The 17555-nt window shown below is 43.2% G+C and overlaps 7 protein-coding genes across 7 annotated transcripts; 2 read left to right on the top strand and 5 right to left on the bottom strand.

The window, feature by feature from the left end:
- Positions 1 to 409: 409 nt before the first annotated feature.
- On the bottom strand, positions 410 to 2466 carry BDB00DRAFT_797654 (Extradiol ring-cleavage dioxygenase, class III enzyme, subunit B). The gene is made up of 7 exons (XM_053121561.1): positions 2334 to 2466; positions 2123 to 2263; positions 1905 to 2032; positions 1613 to 1782; positions 1310 to 1523; positions 1055 to 1199; positions 410 to 903 (listed from the first exon to the last, which is right to left on the bottom strand). The coding sequence occupies exons 1-7, from the start codon at positions 2365 to 2367 to the stop codon at positions 758 to 760; spliced, it is 978 nt and encodes a 325-aa protein (XP_052985253.1). The 5' UTR covers positions 2368 to 2466; the 3' UTR covers positions 410 to 757.
- A 2113-nt stretch (positions 2467 to 4579) lies between these two features.
- On the bottom strand, positions 4580 to 5543 carry BDB00DRAFT_329278 (uncharacterized protein). Its single transcript, XM_053116964.1, has 2 exons — positions 5077 to 5543; positions 4580 to 4927 (listed from the first exon to the last, which is right to left on the bottom strand). Exons 1-2 carry the CDS (start codon positions 5356 to 5358, stop codon positions 4622 to 4624), a joined length of 588 nt encoding a protein of 195 aa, XP_052985252.1. The 5' UTR covers positions 5359 to 5543; the 3' UTR covers positions 4580 to 4621.
- An 873-nt stretch (positions 5544 to 6416) lies between these two features.
- BDB00DRAFT_924775 (uncharacterized protein) lies at positions 6417 to 9769 on the top strand (the record flags this gene model as incomplete). The annotated part of the gene is made up of 8 exons (XM_053128787.1): positions 6417 to 6651; positions 6719 to 7309; positions 7379 to 8005; positions 8092 to 8108; positions 8175 to 8438; positions 8569 to 8607; positions 8675 to 9564; positions 9685 to 9769. The coding sequence occupies 8 exons, from the start codon at positions 6417 to 6419 to the stop codon at positions 9767 to 9769; spliced, it is 2748 nt and encodes a 915-aa protein (XP_052985251.1).
- Positions 9770 to 10273: 504 nt separating this feature from the next.
- BDB00DRAFT_797644 (uncharacterized protein) lies at positions 10274 to 10951 on the bottom strand. Its single transcript, XM_053121560.1, has one exon. It carries the CDS (start codon positions 10926 to 10928, stop codon positions 10605 to 10607), a length of 324 nt encoding a protein of 107 aa, XP_052985250.1. The 5' UTR covers positions 10929 to 10951; the 3' UTR covers positions 10274 to 10604.
- A 678-nt stretch (positions 10952 to 11629) lies between these two features.
- BDB00DRAFT_753966 (protein tyrosine phosphatase type IVA 3) lies at positions 11630 to 12289 on the bottom strand (the record flags this gene model as incomplete). Its single annotated transcript, XM_053118726.1, has 2 exons — positions 11630 to 11899; positions 12044 to 12289. 2 exons carry the CDS (start codon positions 12287 to 12289, stop codon positions 11630 to 11632), a joined length of 516 nt encoding a protein of 171 aa, XP_052985249.1.
- A 751-nt stretch (positions 12290 to 13040) lies between these two features.
- BDB00DRAFT_797639 (uncharacterized protein) lies at positions 13041 to 13756 on the bottom strand. Its single transcript, XM_053121559.1, has 2 exons — positions 13524 to 13756; positions 13041 to 13394 (listed from the first exon to the last, which is right to left on the bottom strand). The coding sequence occupies exons 1-2, from the start codon at positions 13678 to 13680 to the stop codon at positions 13339 to 13341; spliced, it is 213 nt and encodes a 70-aa protein (XP_052985248.1). The 5' UTR covers positions 13681 to 13756; the 3' UTR covers positions 13041 to 13338.
- A 1897-nt stretch (positions 13757 to 15653) lies between these two features.
- Positions 15654 to 17427, top strand: BDB00DRAFT_944207 (hydroxyacid oxidase 1-like protein). The gene is made up of 7 exons (XM_053129485.1): positions 15654 to 15860; positions 15952 to 16103; positions 16190 to 16245; positions 16312 to 16752; positions 16836 to 16997; positions 17077 to 17146; positions 17244 to 17427. The coding sequence occupies exons 1-7, from the start codon at positions 15724 to 15726 to the stop codon at positions 17327 to 17329; spliced, it is 1104 nt and encodes a 367-aa protein (XP_052985247.1). The 5' UTR covers positions 15654 to 15723; the 3' UTR covers positions 17330 to 17427.
- The last annotated feature ends 128 nt before the right edge of the window (positions 17428 to 17555 follow it).

Raw genomic sequence — 17555 nt, 5'->3', positions numbered from 1 at the left:
CCCGTTAGATCATTTATGCTGACAGCATTGCTGGATCCCGTCGTCATCATAATAACCGTTTGCCGTTATATGCGTCGTATATGTATTATTAAGTAATGTATATTAAATTATGTGTCGGTAACGATTGGAGGATATTGTGTCAGCCCAAGTTCGAGGAGGTACTGTTGCTGCTACTGCTGAACGTATATATTTGGGCCTGACTTGAAATTACAGCGTTACAAATGAACGAGGGCGTAGAGGGTCCAGTAATAATAATGTAAATAGTAAATAGACAGAATGTGTGTATGAAAGAAGGGAGCAGAGAAAAGAGGAAAAAAAGAAAAAGAAAGAGGATAAACCAGATGAGTTGCAAGAAATCCACCCCTCCCGAACTTCCCCTCAATACTTAGGCACAGCTCTTTTTTACTGTACACACACACACACAAGCACACACCACGCACACGCACACGCACATACGAAAATAAGAGAAGGGCATGTCTGTGGAGAGTGAACACAGTGTGTGGTTTGAGCCATGCTTCTAACAAGCTAGGCTAAAAAAACATCACCAACTCCTTCCAATAATCTTTCTACCCCTCTTCAATCTTGCACACTCCTGTTTCTGACTCTCTAATCCAACGTGCTGTATTACTTCTTCGCTAAACCAGCAAATCACCCCTCCTCTTCCCAACCCCTTATTAATGGCCCCGACATAATATAAGAGAGAAGAAGAAGTCTCCTTTTCCTTAAAAATCATGACAACCAGCATCATTTTATAATACTAGCTTCTCCATTGGGCTATGACAAACGCGAGTATTATCACAAAGAGAAAAACCAGGGGCACCGGAGGTAAGCCGCCAGCAGGTGTCGTTGTCGCTGCTCTTGTCGTACTAGTACTAGTAGTAGTGTTGTTCACCATCTTGTTTACTAAGTATACATGTATAATATATGTGGGTATTACGTGTTTATTTTGTTAATGATAATAAACAAATTGACGTTTCAGCTGGTTGATATGTACAAAAAAATCGCCGACTAACACACTATAATTCGTCTCGAGCAGCAGCAAACAAAGTTGTACCATTTTTGTAAGTGGGCATCACCGTATCCTTGCTCAATCCAAAACCATAAGATCCCCATGCCAAAGTTGCGATGTAGTCCTCTAGAAGCTTTACACCTGCGTCGCTGCCTGCAGCTCCTAACGCCACATGGAAAGGTACCAGGTGCTGTTCGAATATATAAGAAACAATGTTAGATAGTGAAGTTGTCAATTAATATTGTCCTTTTGATCCCACGAACAGAATCTTTTCTTTTTACTCCCGGCTATCAACATTACCTCTGCTGTGGGATGGCATTGTCGGAACGCCCCATGTTGGCTCAGTTGATTGGCAGCCTCTTTTCGTGCTTGACCTGTCGACCCAACTGCTATCTTCTCCATATCCTTATCGAAATCCACGACGAATTGAGGCGATGGCTTGTCCATATTGGACCATAGCAGCCGTAAGTTGTGCACTGCGCTACCACTACCAATAATGACAACACCTTCATCTCTATGGTAACAACACATACGCACACATTTTTTGTCTCTTAGTATCACAGGGTAATACTGTTGAGCCATACATCGTTCTTATATATATACCTTAGTGGTGCAAGCGCTTCACCCATTTTCGTATGCATGGCCATATCTTCATGACCGAATGTTGATATTTCAATAATCGGAATATCCTTGTTGGACTTCATGGCGCGTTTCATTGGCACCCAGAGACCATGATCCGCTCCATAGCGTTGACCAGAAGCATTAATTCCTGACTGAATATATGATTTAAATATAAATCAAAACAAATCAGTAGGCCTCATATCACAAGAGTACGTCATATTTATAACAGTGCAACAAACAGAGAAAAAGAAAGAGGTATAGGAAAACTCCATACCTTTTTCAACAAGCCAATGACTTTTTCAGCTAATTCAGGCGAACCTTGCTGATCCCACGTTTGTTCATAGTAGCGTTGAGGGAAATTGTAGAAATCGTAGATCAATTTTGGCTTTTCTGAATTGTCAACTGTTTTTACGAAATGACACAAGAAAAAAAAGGTCTTCAGCAGTTGTACTTAATAAACCTTTAGAGAGGAAAAGGGCTGTGATGGTTTACCATATATGCCGTTTTTGCCTGTGCCTTGCCAATGCGCACTGATAAGAACGATAGCCTTGGGTTTCAGTTCTTTCTTCAAGTACTTGCCAAACCAAGTATAAAAGTCGCCTGGCTTTTCTTTATCTTCTAGAAGATTTGGACCTGGGGAACCATGTTGTTTGTGAGACATAAATACAATCTATGCATGAATAGCTGTTATCTTTGCCTTTACCTCCATGAGAGATGAAAAAGACGGGAGCGCGCATAGTTGTAGCTTGTGCAGTGGTAGTTGTTGAGTAAGTGTAAAAGGCAACAGTACTACTTAAAGTGGCTGTAGCTAAAACTGAAGAGTAACGACCAAACGCTTTGAGCATTAAAAATAGTTTGCAATCTGAGTCTTCCCACATATATACGGACGAGGGCGGGGAACTACCGAGACGGAACAATATTTAAGCCCATGACATCAGTCATTGCTTACAAAAAATAGTCCCCTTCTACCGCAACATCGCATATGGTGTTACAACACTACCATCGTCAATAAATCAGTAAAAAAAACTAGTATCACGAGATTGCGAGCTGTCTATCACCAACCCAAGGTTCATTTCTTATGACTCTTGATTTTAACCTATGTGAAATGTGGTCGTGTGGTGTGGTCAATGTGGCCAAATAGTCAAGACTTGAGTGCCTATGTGGCGTGGCAGTGGTAATTTAGTAGACATACAATAGCAATTTAGTACAGCGGGAGAGCGAGAGGAGTTCAGTAGCGTTGAATAACAGATGAGAATTTACCAATTACTCGATTAATGAAGAAAAGGGCGAATTTTCAGGCTACTGTCTCGATCAACAGTCGATAACTCTCTCGCCAGTTCTAGCAAGCCGCTCATTTTAACATATACACCGCTGACATCCACATTTTCAGGTTGCTCCTCTAATAATTGTCCGCACGATAGCTTAATCTTATTATATGCATTTAAGTGAGTACGACGAGAGGCAAAATCAGTGTTTGCAGTATCTGATTTTAATATACGTGTGGATGTGGTGCTTACTCATCTAGTAGAAGTTGCAACATAATAATTATTTGTTTACAGTACAGTATTGTTACAGCAAGGAGCTGTTTACAGTGTAATGTGAATTGTTGGATGACAATGTTACCATTTATCTACTTGATAAATGGGTATAACATATGCATTGGTAAATAATCAGAGCTAATGCGTCGGCTGGATCGATGAGGTCATTTGGTTAAACATGCGAAAGAAGGGACTCATTGTATGTCTTGTTTATTTTGTGATGGGTGACATTTATATCCCTGTTATTTAGAGCCTACTTCTGAGGAACCGAGAAAAACGTCGAGTCTGGTCGGTTCATGACGAGTCGGTTTCATGAATGAATCGAACTGGAACCGTCCCGGTTCTCTATGATCTTAACCGGGAAATGCGTATAGAATTATAAAGTCATTGCGATTGAGAGCATTAACTACCACCACCTACAGAAGGAGTTTGTCTCGGCAAAGATAATCACCAAAGCTCATCAGAGCCGATTGCAGTGGGTTTTCCGGAACCTTCCAGAGTCCTTTAGAGCCTAAAAAACCGTCTGTCACCTTTTGATCGGCCTACCTGCATATAACGATGCATGGCAGTACATTGGCGGAAATAAAGAAGGGCGACTGTGAAGTTGCGTGCCTCCATAGAAAAGAAAGGATTGCCGCCTTGTATTCTTTCAGAGCATTATACTGAAAAGTGAATAGACTAGCATTCAATGAGCACGTACTGCTTGCACTGTCATAAAAACGCTTAGTTCCTGATTGCAATCATTATGTACAGATTTTATTAAGCGACACCTTTCAACTGAACAATGCTGCCACTGCATTGTATGCCCAAAATTTATGGTTTGCTGGGCACCATCTTTCAAAGGGAGCTTAACATGTTTATGTATACAATGTTATGATACGCCAGACTGGTTGAGATTCACAAGAAACGCACGATCTACAGGCCCTTTTTAAAACGCCCAATTCAATATTGCCACTTCTTTTGGCGTTTTTCTTTTACAGTTCTCTGTCACGATAAGTTATTAAAGTGCTGTTACATTTTGCACAACTTGAGCGTTGTGATTAGCGATTTTTATGAGCAAGTGAGCGAAGGATACATCAATGATACTACGCAAAAATCAGCTGGAATGGTTGTGTGTGATGATCATAAATAAGCACCATCGTTGTTGCCACACAGAAGCGAGTACATGTGTTAAGCAGTCCATATCAAGTCGAACAGGCAGTTCAAAGTATACAACCAATTATTTTTTATCATCGTTCCGCTTATACTTCTGCGCAATCCTTCATCACTGGCATCCAATGCTCGCTTGAACGTTGCAATAAGGAATAGCATTCTTCTGTTTATATCTCCCGTTGTTTTCTAACTACTGACACTTGTTTTCTAACAGCCTTTCAGGGTCAGAACAATACAGTAATAATCTATTGATTACGATGCAGTACATTATATATACATGACAGCAGTCTGATTGATTCAATTAACTATTGTTACTACTATTATTGGTACTGTTTTGTAATAATGCTGACAAATCATGTCGGTATCGTTCGATCAGTCCAGCGTGATAATTTGATAAAGAGGTGGGAGGGAGAGCGAGTAGTAAGGAGGGGGAGAATGGGGTGGTAGTATCCGTAGAAGCGACAGTTATATTCTTCTTATGGCAATAATAGTAGCGGCGTGAAGGTAAATAATCTTCGGATGTGATTATTTCGGACATGCTGCTGGACTCAATGTCATAGTCTGTGATTAGAATAGTCGGCAATGACGAAATAGCACTAGACAAAGTCTGGGGAAAAAAGATCTGTGCGTCAGTTACAGCTGGCAGGGTGACACAGGAAAGTTAAAGAAAATTATACAGCAAGAAACAGAATTGATTATGTTGGATATAAGTATAATTCTAAGATAGAGCCCGTGTGAGAAAATCTATAGTATTACCTTCTGATTAACACTGTCCGGGCCCGGACGAACATCATCATTCTTGTATGCTGTTTCCGTAATTGCTGTTGTAGCTGTTGTCTTCTTTGTCGTCGTCGTCGTCGTGAATGAAGTGCATCTTCTGGGTTTTGGATTAATATTGTTTTGGTGCTGGCACCTGGTGCTGATGCTCCGGCTCCGGCTCGGTGATATGTGTTGGTAATCATCAACAAACAAACGTTCATCGATAGCGTCTTCGTCCACCAGTGATATTATTTGGTTTTTGATATTGTTACAAGCCATCTGTATATCGAGTGTGTGTGTGAAAAGTAATGGTGGAAGAGTAGAAAAAAAACAAGATTGAAGAGAAAAAGAAAGAAAAGATTAAAATGGGTTCTTTTTAATCCTAGTTAGATAACGACGCGGGGCACAATGGAAGGAGGGGTGGTGATGATGGTTTCGAGAAGGAGGAGGAGGGGGCTTATACAACGTTTGTGTTTCCACACGGCCACGGCGGGATATAATATTTTTTAGCTTTTATTCGTGAGTGCGTAAATGAGATGGTGGTACTAAGCGTTCCGTCAACAGAATGTTTTAGAAACAAAGGAGAAAAAATGCGTGTGTCAACATCACGGTCATCATCTACTACATCATGGGAACCCAGGGCCTTGGTTGTTGACAAGATCAGAGGTTTGCCACTTTTGTTCGTCTTTGATGACTACTATGAAGGCAGGGAGGAGAGAAGGTGGCGGCGTTTTCTTTACTGATCGTAGATGCGTATTTGTATCATCATGACCATGTGGTTGGTAGTGGCAAACAGTACAAACAACACTGCCGCTGTTATAATCAACCCATTACAAAAAAAAAAAAGGATCGACCAAACAAACAAACTGCTATCATCTTTTCAGTAAACAGCAGCCATTGTGAGAACTGTTTTTTGCGAAGCTCAAACAATAGAAAACACCAACGAACCGCAGAAGCTCAATTTTTTTTTTATTTGCTTTTTCAATTGAGTCAAGGGCGTTTTCAGGTTGTTTAGAGTATCGAAACGAGCGAGAACAATTGAACGCTGTGGCAACCCACCGAGGGGGTTTGGTGGACTATTCTCCTCTTTTCTCTCGCTTTTTCTTATCTCTTCTTCAGACTGCTTTGGAAAATCAGACCCTTGATACAATATACGTTTAAAAAAGAACAGAGAGACGTGTGCAACAGCAACTGCGCTACCTTACACAAACAACACTTTATTACTGGAAGAAAGAAGCCCCGAAAAAGCAAAATCTTTTTCTGCGATAAATTAAAAAGAGATGCCAGTGTTAGGTGAAGTCGCAAGCAATCCGGCGTCGTTCGAGTATACCAGCCGCATGGTTGAAAGTTCATGGCGACATATTCTTACTATCGCACAGAATCACATCCATGAATACCATCACCAAGGCGAAAGCAACACCGGCACTACCGTTACTGACAGCAGCGACTATAACAACAACAACAACAATGCTGCACCAAATGACGATGAGCAACGCGCATCCCAAGAATTCTACGACCGGGAACGACGCATGGTTCATGCACTTGACACGCTGTTTCAATTGGCATACGAAGGTTAGTTTCTCTTCAAAGTGTAGACGTTTTCAATAGAGAAAGAAACTTACGCTTGCCCACTTGTCAGGCTCTGGATACCTTGCATTCATAGCAACCATCACATCGGCACTTGAGCCGGAAAGCCCAGTGGCCATGGCATTCCTCAGCCACATTGTGGACCGCGCGGCACTTCCATCACGCGAAACCATGGCTGCTGTATCACCTGTCATCCTGTCGCGGCTCAACAAACCCACGCATCATCTGTACAGTGTGTTGACTTCTTTGGTGACACCATTCGCATTAGCACCATCCTCTTTCACTACGGCTGCTCCGTCAACAACAACATCCAAATTACGCCGCTATCGTCGTCAACCCGTGACCATCCAGCAATGGAAACGGCCGTGTCCACAATGCCGTGATCCAGCCACAGAACACCACCAACAGCAACAAAAGAAAAAGCCCAAGAAAAAGAAACGCTATGCTGGTCCCAGTACACTCCTCAAGCTCAATTCAGCTGCACTGTGGTCGCTTTTGGCAGAAAAGTTTGCAGGTGACTTGTGCCAGGAATTGTGGACGGATCAAGTCGGCGATCTGTTGTTGCATTTTCTTGCTGATCCAGAAGAGGATTTGCGCGTTCGTATCTTCGCATTGAATGCTTTGGAAAAATTTGCATTGACAGGTAATGCATTTTTGTATTGGGGGTCACAGAAAGTTGGAAATGTACTTATCAGAGTTTTATGTGTATTAGGCATCGTCAAGGAAGCCATCATAGCACATCCATGCAATATCCGTGCGATTCTACTTGCAGTGATCCACGAATGCGAAGAAGCCAACCATCATATATTTCTCATGTCGCCCTGCTCGCCCGTCTCATCACTATCTCACAATAGCTCCAACAATGATCCAGCAGAACTCGACATGACGAGCAACAAGGCCCCTGCAGCATTACATCCCCAAGCATTGTTCAAAGCAGGCAGAGTCAAGTATTGCTTAGAGACCATGTGGCGCGACACCAAGATGCATTTGGTGCGTCTGTTTCACCGAAAGCACAAAGGAAAATGTAACGAGGACGTCGACGTTGATGGTTTTGACGACGGCTGGTCACTCGATGGACATCTTGACAAATCATCAGAAGCAGATAGCAATCATGTGGGTACCAACAACAGCGTGCATTCTTTCACCGGAACAAGCGCGTCGTCCATGCTGTCAGATCATATCAAGCAACGCGCTTCGCCTCCAAGTCGGCCCGAGTTCATGTCACATCTCAACAGCTTTGATACAGGATTTATACCACCTGAAGGAAAGTTGCGTGATGATTGGACCCGCTACGTACAGCTCGCCCATTGTTCACGATGGGCACTGGACAATGTCTTTGGTAGGTGGTTTTTGTTATTAGCTACAGGCTTCCATGATACATGTATACGGATAACTAAACTTTCCGTTTTACTCTTTCTTCTATAGGCGACGATGAACAACAGGTAAAAAGAGCATCATGCTAAAGCAAATTCTAAAGTGTTTACTTACTCAAAGACCACCAACGTTAGCTCGCTTGCTCATGGGATCTTTCCCACTTGAAAGCCATCATGAACCTGTTTGACGCCACTGCCCATTGGAAACTAGGCGGTAATGGTCTGGAACTGCGCAATGACAGACCCCATTTCGAATCCATACGTGCAACAGCGTGTGTGAAAAAGGGAAAATGGTATTATGAGACATTACTATTGACAAACGGCATTATGCAGCTTGGTTGGGCCACGAGTCGTTGTCGGTTTACACCAGAAGAAGGATATGGCGTTGGTGATGACTGCGTATGTTTGGCACTTAGAACACCCCCACACACTATCAATCCCACCCCCAAATGCGGGAATTTTCCATTTGGAAAGGCAGAACAGGCTAACTTATTTATCGTTGCATTACATAATACCTTGTCTAAAATAGAACGGCTTTGCCTTTGATACGTATCGCACTGCTGTATGGGTAAGTTGCTGTATTGGGCGTGTAAACTGTTTACTAAAACACGTATTCTTTTCTTTTCATGGAACAGGCGGATGGATCTGCAGTGTACCCCCAGTCGCATAGCAACGTCCATTGTCGCGCAGGCGACGTGCTTGGCAGCTTCTTGGATCTAGACAATGGTCTCTGCACCTTCTTCATCAACGGATGTGACCTGGGTCTTACTGTTGAGTTCGAGCACCCTGCGCGTCAGCATTGCGTTTCTGAAGACGATGACGTTGAGGGCATATCTGCATCACCCATGCTTCCACCCCCACCATTCAACAGCAGTGATAACAACAACAACAACAACAACAACAGTGGGAACAGCAACTTTCAAAATGAAGCAGCGAGAGCGAGTACGAGTAGCAGCAGCAGAAAGAGCAAGAGTCGCAGCAGTAACAGCAATGACAACAAATCAGTAAGTCTGGGGCTGTACCCCGCCGTCAGTCTTACGACGCACCAGCACGTCTTGCTCAACTTTGGCGATCGACCATGGATGTATCCACCCCCTGTCTCGGTCAAGTACAAGGGAATCAGTGAGGCCGGAAAGCTCGATGAACATTTTAAAAACCGAGTGCTACACTATGTGCAGAAACGCAGTAAGCCACGATGCAAATCTCAGGCCACTTCAATCACCACCACAACGACGACGACCACTACATCTGCATCTGTCTCTCATCGGCAGCAGCAGCAACAACAACAGCAACCTCATACATTACAGCAGCAGAAACACCAACACCAAGAAGGAGTAGGAGGAGGAAAAAGAGCGACAGCAGGAGTGGTCGTGGATGTTGATGCAGTCAGTAACAGTAGCAGCAGCAGCTATGAATGGGACGGGCCACTTTGCACGATCTGTTTCTCGGAACCTAAAAATGTCATGCTGCTGCCCTGTCGGCATACCGGCTGGGGTGGACGCTGTGCGGATGCACTTGACATGTGGTAAGCGATCTCACTCTCTCTCTCTCTCCCTCCTCTCCCTCTCAGAACTTCATAAAGATAGCTTGTATTTCAAGTATCTCGTGAAATTCTAATTCTGAATTTATCTAATCTCTTTTCTAGCCCACTATGTCGAGCCGATATTGAAGACCGGATCAGCGTAGCATCCTCCTCGCCCTCACTCTCCAACAGTATCAAATCACCCTGAATACATTTTCAAAGACAAGGCCTATCCTATCCTATTCTGTACAATAGTAATTCATTAATAATAAAACTTTTTAAGGAGATAGCCTATCCACAATGACAAGAGAAAGTTGTGTGTTCTATATTGACTATATACTAGGTACAATACATCACACACACACTGAGTATATACACTAGTAAAGTAGCTATCACAAATAAAAGATCAGAAAGGGATATAAAAGCCATGATGGTATGATGACAATCCCTGCAGCCTTTTTTGATCTGGTGGCTTCATAAAGAGAATAGAAAGCGACGGACTTGCACACGCTCTCTTCTGTTCGCTATTACCAGGACGATGCATGGTGCTGCATGGTGCGTTCTGTTTTGTTTGAACAATAAGTGGCAAAATGCGAAATTGTTATGCATGGCCAGAATGAAGGGGAGGGAGAACCTCTTTCCACTCTTTCTTTTAGAACCCCTTACGCCGTACTTTTTTCATTTCTTCCTCTCTCTCTCTCTCTTTGGTCCTCTTTTCTTTTTATTACATCGCTCCATTAGCCAATAGCCAGCAAAAACACATACAGAACAAAAGAACACTCAACCTAACGCAGAAATATTCAACATCAACAACAACAACAAGCGAATGTTATATTGGTCTCTTTAACTCCGCAGATGCACTACAACTATGGTGCTTTAATTGTAACCGCATACATCTTTCAACAGCATCTTGTTGCTGCCAACGACGAAGGCTTGGTTCTCAAAATCCGATCCGATGAGCAGCATTTGCGTGCTCTGGTCGTTATTCTATCTTTGGCGGGCGGACTCGTGATTCCATTCGCGCTTGGAGCCGGCATCTGTCTCTACTGGCACTGGCGACAATATCGACAGCGAAGAAGACGGAAAAGACGAAAATTGCAATTGGACAAGGAGGCTGCAAGACGGCAAGATGCGATGGAAAATATCAATGATAATAATGATATCGGTAGTGGTGACGAACTTGTCGCACCAGATATCATCGTCGTGCCACCGCCACACCCTCCAGCGCCACCGCCGCCTGCTCTTATCGCTGTTACTAGTACAGCAAGCGCAACAGCAGAAGTAGCAGGAGTAGGAGCAGGAGTAGAAGCAGAAGCAGCAGCAGCAGCTACTGCAGCCGTCGCTGAACCTAACAAACTAAGCGCCATTGCGTCATCTCCCCCGGCTTCACAGCTAGACGATGACGGGCCAGGACCATCGGCACCACCGGCAAAGGAGGTATTCAATGATGATTCAGCCTATGTGTCGTCATCGTCATCCGTGTGCCATCCACCGGCAGTTGCTCATTGTTGCTGTCATCCACCGCCTCCCGCATATACTCCTTCTGAAGAACACCATCCTCAGCAACAGCAACACCATCATGTACCATAGAAAAACACACACATTATACATATAGCATGTCTGTAATAATAATAATAATAATACATCAATGATAATACTTTACATATTAACATCTTTTGAGATCTTCTTCTTCTTCTTCCCCAGCAATATAAAATTATGCTTCACCACTTCTTTTCTCCTCCTTTTCCCTTATCGAAACTTTCTCGCATACATGCAAAATTGCTGCTGTCGCTGTTTTTATTATTATTCATGTGATTAATGATATTCTTTTGTCGTTCAAGTAACAGCAACACCACTGCCAGTAGTAAAGCAGGCAATCGGGGGCTGCCATATAGTCACGTTTGTTGTTGCAATGTGGTGCTGCTGCTATTGGCGCTGTTGGTTTTGCTCCCGCCAATTCGGAACATTCTGCCCAGCGACGATCGTAGTGACGAGTGGGTGCTGCTCGACGATTTAAGTACTCGTTTGTAGGTATCCTAATATACAAGAACAATCACGTTTGGAATGATCAACTCGTCGAAATGCATGAAAGAAACCCCCCTTCTTGGAAACTTACCAGGTATGCAATCTGAGGTTTGTTAAAAGCCCCGCGTCTCTTCGCTCGGATATGCTCGATAGAATCCAGCGGCTTCATGCCCATTTCAATCAGGGCAATCGCGACAAGCACGGGCGCTCGACCAAGGCCAGCAACACAGTGCACTGCAATGGTTGGAGTGGGGTCTTTTTCTTTGGTCTTTTCTACGAGCGATAACCACTCGCGCACGATGACCGGCGGGGGCTGTATACAAGAAAGAGTATTGCTGTCCATCAATATCCATCATCCCCAGAATCATTCCTTTATTTGGAAGTGGCACGAGGCAAAAGGAGGAGTTTTCTTTTTCTTTTCTCTCTCTCTCTCTCTCTCACTCTCACATGAACTTACCAGCCCACCGTCCTTGAAAGGAAGATCAATAACTTGAATATCACGTTCCATTAAACGATTCGCATTATATGTGGGTTGGCAGCATCGTACCACTGCAGCGACATTGAGTCGATTGAACTGTTCCATGTAGAAATCGAGTGTTGATTCGGTAGGACAATCAAGAATTAAAAAGCGAAGAGACGAGTGTGGGCAGTCAATGACGGAGAGCATGCGCCCAAGAGGTGATGATCCGTTGCGTGTTGCCATGGGAGTGAAGCGCTTGTCGCTAATGTTGACCATTCACACAGAATTAAAAAGAAGGACGATATGAAGAGAAAGAGTGAGAGAGGGTGTGTGAGCCAAAAAAAGGGTAGGTTAATGAGGGAGTATAGGTAAAGAAGAACGCAAGAAAGAAAAGAGTACTAGTAAATGGTAGAGATTAGAAACAAGCCAAAGAACAGTTTTGTGTGATAGAACAGAGGACAGGGATATTTAGGGAAAAACAATGAAAAGCTGCCGTCGTCGCAAAAGGGTGCCAGCAATAGGGTCGAAGAGGTTTTGATCAGGCTTTGGATCAAAAGCGTGCATAGAGAGTTTGAGGGTGGTTGGGTGGAGGGAAAAGAGAATAGCGTAGCGCTTTTCCTTGAGAAAAAGAACTTTTTTTTTTTTTTTTTTTTTCGTCCTTGACCCAGCAATCTCCGCTTCCTGATGAAGTTTTGATACCACCACGTACTACTATATCCGGAGGTACCCATCTTTGAAGGAGTTCAGGGCAGGGTTCGGAAACCACCGCATCCGCTCGTTTCCTTTCTTCCATAAATGATAGTACATAGTAGTGATAGTGGTACTAATAGTAGTAACACAGCAATATAAAAGTGTACATACTACCCATGTCCCCTGCAGCAACACATCATAGTGAGCTTCTTGTCCCCCGCCCTCCCAATCAGCTATTGTCGTAGAGTCCGAGAAAGTTCAGAACAAAGAGGAAAATACGATCGATCAAGGGGCTGCTATGTAACAAATATACTTTCTCGCTAACAATTAAATTCACACCCTCATCGTCGTCATCCCCAGTTGTATTTTTACTACAACCGACAATGACGACAACGAGTGATAAAAATAGATTCATGCTACTACTACAGGCTCTAATACAATACATCTTATTTTGAATGTGCTTGTTAGAAAGCTTGACAAAGGCGAAACAGTTTGATAAAAGGGTAAAATACGGAGTAGAATAGTAAAACTAGTCAATAGAAGAAAAAGGTCGGTATCTCGATTAATTGCATTTGTATACACCAGCATCATGCTATAGCACATTATTCGCTTATCCTGTTATTCCTACTAGTAACGTCTACAGTACATAGTATGTATTCTATATAAAATGTCAGCAATAATAAACATGTCACAGTTAGCGCTGCTCAATCCAAGATTTACTACCCTCTTGTACTACCTACTGTAAAGCTCTCAGTAATGCACTAAAAATCATATGCATAATGCACACCTCTACATGTACCCGTGCGTTCTGCCATTATTTTCTGATGCATATCTGTATCAGTACAGCGGGGATACATCAGACTCGTATGTTTCCGAATGAAAAGGTATTGTTTATAGCAGTATAGGCTGCCAGATGTGGCCGCGAAAAGAAGCGAAAGTGCCATTAACGTGACACGTGGAAATTTCAAAAGCAAATGAAAGATCCTAGTCGAAAATCACCCTCGGTGGGTGACGTGGAATAAATCAGGGGTTTCTTTGTTAGCGCAACAAGTAGTATTTCACTATCATTCGTAAGACAATTGTTAGCAATACCTGATTACGTGTGAGTACACCTTATACGGACGGATCCCAATAATAAGTACGGTAGACTTCTAACAAGTCCAGGCATAAAGCAACAATTGGAAATTCGGCACTGTTGTATATTGCGCTCCTCATGGGTTATCTTCACTTGAAAGTGTGGTTCTCGATCCGCTCTACAGCACTTTGGCATATAAGCGGCCGGCGACTCGCTGACTTGATATTCGTGGATCATTTCTCGGAAGCTTGGTGGAAGCTAAAAAGGCACCAGCAAATTCTGATTCACATTACGCTATTATTACACATGATGGGTAGTGTTTTCTATCTGCATCGTGAGAATTACAGGGTGAAAAGCTGCAAAGTTATGCCAGACAAAATCGAATTTGACACGATCGGCGATCCGTCAATATAAGGCAGCCAAGACAGCTATAAAAAGAGAAAGACCTTGCGATTCACGCGTTCGGCGCACGAGGTTCAAATAAAGGCTTACCATGAATTTGCTAGCGCAGAGTAAGGACACACATTCTATTACTGTCAACGATGAAATTTTGCCAAGGCAAACTATACTCTAGGTCTTTTTATGAAGCCGTGCAGACACAACAAGAACAAAAACGCGTTACTACATCAGTCGATGTCGAATATGCTACTAAGTACCTTCTAGACGGTGACGGCAGTGGTTGACTTTTATGGCACTTACATACTTCTTCCATCTTCCCCAGAAAAAAGGCACTGCAGGGATGAAAAGAAGGCATGACATTGCACGCGGTTTTTTTTTTATTTGAGCAATACAAATGAAAATTTATGTTCCTTGTTATTGCAAAAGGTTGCTCCAAGCCATCCAACCCAAGCGATCTGTGTCGATTCTATGCGGGACCCATGATAATATCCTCTGCAATGTCCCCATTGTGTGGAGTAGTTACAGGGGTACTACAAAAGTACAACGTGTCAAAGAAAAGGAAAAAAAGAATTTTGCTGGATAGGGTGCCTCTATTTATACCTTTCACAGCTTTTGTCCACAGAACTAAAAGTCAGTTTTCAATTGGCTCTCCTTTCTTAACAGCAACGTTATAACGCTTGAATATGTCGACGACAGCTATCCATGTCCAGACAAGCCAGTTTATGTGATTCTAAACATGAGCCAGGTTCTCTCCCTGCTAGGAGCGCCATCTTTTCCTTGATCGCCATAGTCTGTGCGTGCGCTTCAGAGCGCATCATTTTTACGAAGAGCTTCTTGCGCTTTCGTGTTTTCAGTTTGTCTCCTTGTAAGAACTTGATTCACCTTCATTCACTTATCAAAGAATAAAAGCAATTCTGTATGTTGCTTTCTTTCGATAGTCTTCATCTGGAGCAACCTCATCCATGCCTCTTTTCTCTTCAGAATGCACTAATACTATGTCGACGATTCATTTGTGTTTTCTCGTTTGACCAACATCATACAAGGATTTGTACAACCTATCCGCGGGGAAATCTCATAGGAGACTTCAGGTTAAGATCCGAAACGACGACAAAGGGCTTTCGAATCCATTACCTGTTTACTTGATTATGTAAGCTTCGTTTGTATCAGAATGTAGCAGAATGACACACATGTGATATTTTATATTCATACTGTACTCACTGATTAGTGAGGATAATAATCATGCATAGATTTATCGATAGTACTTTAGCGGGTAATCCTATTGACGTGGAAAAAAGAAGGTTTCAGGTTTCCCCACAAGGAACAATATGCGGGCGTTTTCACCGACTTTGTACTAAAATCATTCTCGGGCTACACAAAGCTTTTTGCAGTTTGAAGAGTGTCTTGTGATCATCTCACCTCGGGAGAACTGCTTTTTGATGTGCCCTTTTTTCCCCCTTCTTCTCTTCTTCAAGCATACTGAGCGAGGGCAACACCACCGCCCCCCTTTAACGCGATGAATAACATACCTGCCTCAATAGCTGATTTCGAAACATATGCCCGGCAAACAATGAATCCGGGCGCCTTTGGCTTTTACGTCGGAGGAGCTGACTCGGAGATCACGTTGCGTCGCAACCTGGAAGCTTACAACAGGTGTGTACATAAGTACTCACCCCGCTACATAACTACAATCCTTTGTTAACCACAGCAACCTTCAACTACCCTTCTTTTCTTCTTTCAACAGTCTGCTGTTGAGACCCAAGGTGATGGTTGACGTTGAAAAAGTCAGTATTGCCACAACAATTCTGGGAGAAAAAATCACTTCGCCCATTTGCGTTGCGCCCACAGCGTACCATGCACTTGCGCATCATGACGGGGAAAAGGCTACAGCACGGGGTAAGTCCATAATCTTCCTCTATCCCCCCCAACGTGCTTTATTGACAGAACTTTTAACTTTTTTTTTTGGGTAACTTTTAAACTAGCTTGTGCAGCTGTCGGTACATGCTTCTGTCAATCTACCAACAGCAACTACACCATGGTAAGAAACACAGGAAGAAAAGCTAGCGACCACTGCCACATAGCCTTATCATCGTGTCATGTCTAGGATCAAGTAGCATCGAGTGTACCCAAAGAAGCACTCCGATGGTTCCAGATCTACGTGCAAGAAGAAGAGGACGTGACCAAACGGCTAATCAAGGATTGTGAAAAGGCCGGATTCAAGGCATTGGTGGTGACACTAGATCGACCTCGACTGGGAAAACGATTGCATGTTCTGAAAAGCGGCTTCACATTACCGAAGCACTTGTCAAGAGCCAACTTTTATGAAGATCAGGACAATGATGGATCCGATAGCTATTACCACGGCGAGATGTATCCCGGGATGACGTGGAAAGACATCAAGTTCATAAAGTCGATCACCAAGTTGCCAATTGTGGTAAAGGGCATTTTCCGTGAAGAGGACGCCAAGCTGGCTGCTGAGAATGACGTGGATGCTATCATTGTTTCGAATCATGGGGGACGACAGCTGGATTCATGTCCTGCCACAGTAAGTATTCCATCAGATTTATAAGGGCATGGCTATTACTACCCGCCAGCCGTAAAGCTTTTTATCATAACACGTCCGCTTAGATTGAGGTTTTGCCGGAAATTGTCGCAGCTTGCAAGGGAACGCGCGTTGAAGTGTATGTGGATGGAGGCATCCGTACAGGCACCGATGTTTTCAAAGCATTGGCCATTGGTGCACGCGCTGTGTTTATTGGTCGTCCAGCATTGTGGGGTTTGGCGTATCAGGTAATCTTCTTCCATGAGATACCTTTTGTTTTATCCTTGTAGCCAAAGTGATCTAACATCGATATCTAACGATACGTAGGGAGAAAACGGCGTGAAACAGGTTCTCGACATGTTAAATTATGAATTCCGCTTAACAATGACCTTGTCAGGTATGTATGCTGGTCATTTATCGTCAACTCGGCCAAGTACGAGTCATGGATTCATGATTTCGCCTCTGTGTTCTTCTAAAACTGTTTATTGTTTTAGGATGTGCCAATGTTCAACAAATTGACAAGAGTTACGTCGCCCCGGTAGAAAGGTATTCGTTTACCCGAACCCTTGCCAAATTGTAGATACTCAGTCCCATAAAGTCGCTGTAGGCTATAACCTTAGCTACTGTTATTCATTGCTCAAAGTGATTTCCTGCTGAACAACTTGAAATAAATAAAACACCTATTTTATAAATTGATCTTTTATCGGTTTATGCAACAAGCCAAGAAATCGAACCAATCAAGCGTTTTTGTGTACCTGAAATCGAAAGCCGTTGAAGAAGCTTGTCTTTGAATTCACATCCCGCTT

This window comes from Zychaea mexicana (assembly GCF_025766255.1).
Source record: "Zychaea mexicana strain RSA 1403 chromosome Unknown BDB00scaffold_3, whole genome shotgun sequence".
NCBI classification, from domain to species: domain Eukaryota; kingdom Fungi; phylum Mucoromycota; class Mucoromycetes; order Mucorales; family Lichtheimiaceae; genus Zychaea; species Zychaea mexicana.
This window is presented reverse-complemented; position numbering and strand designations above follow the sequence as displayed.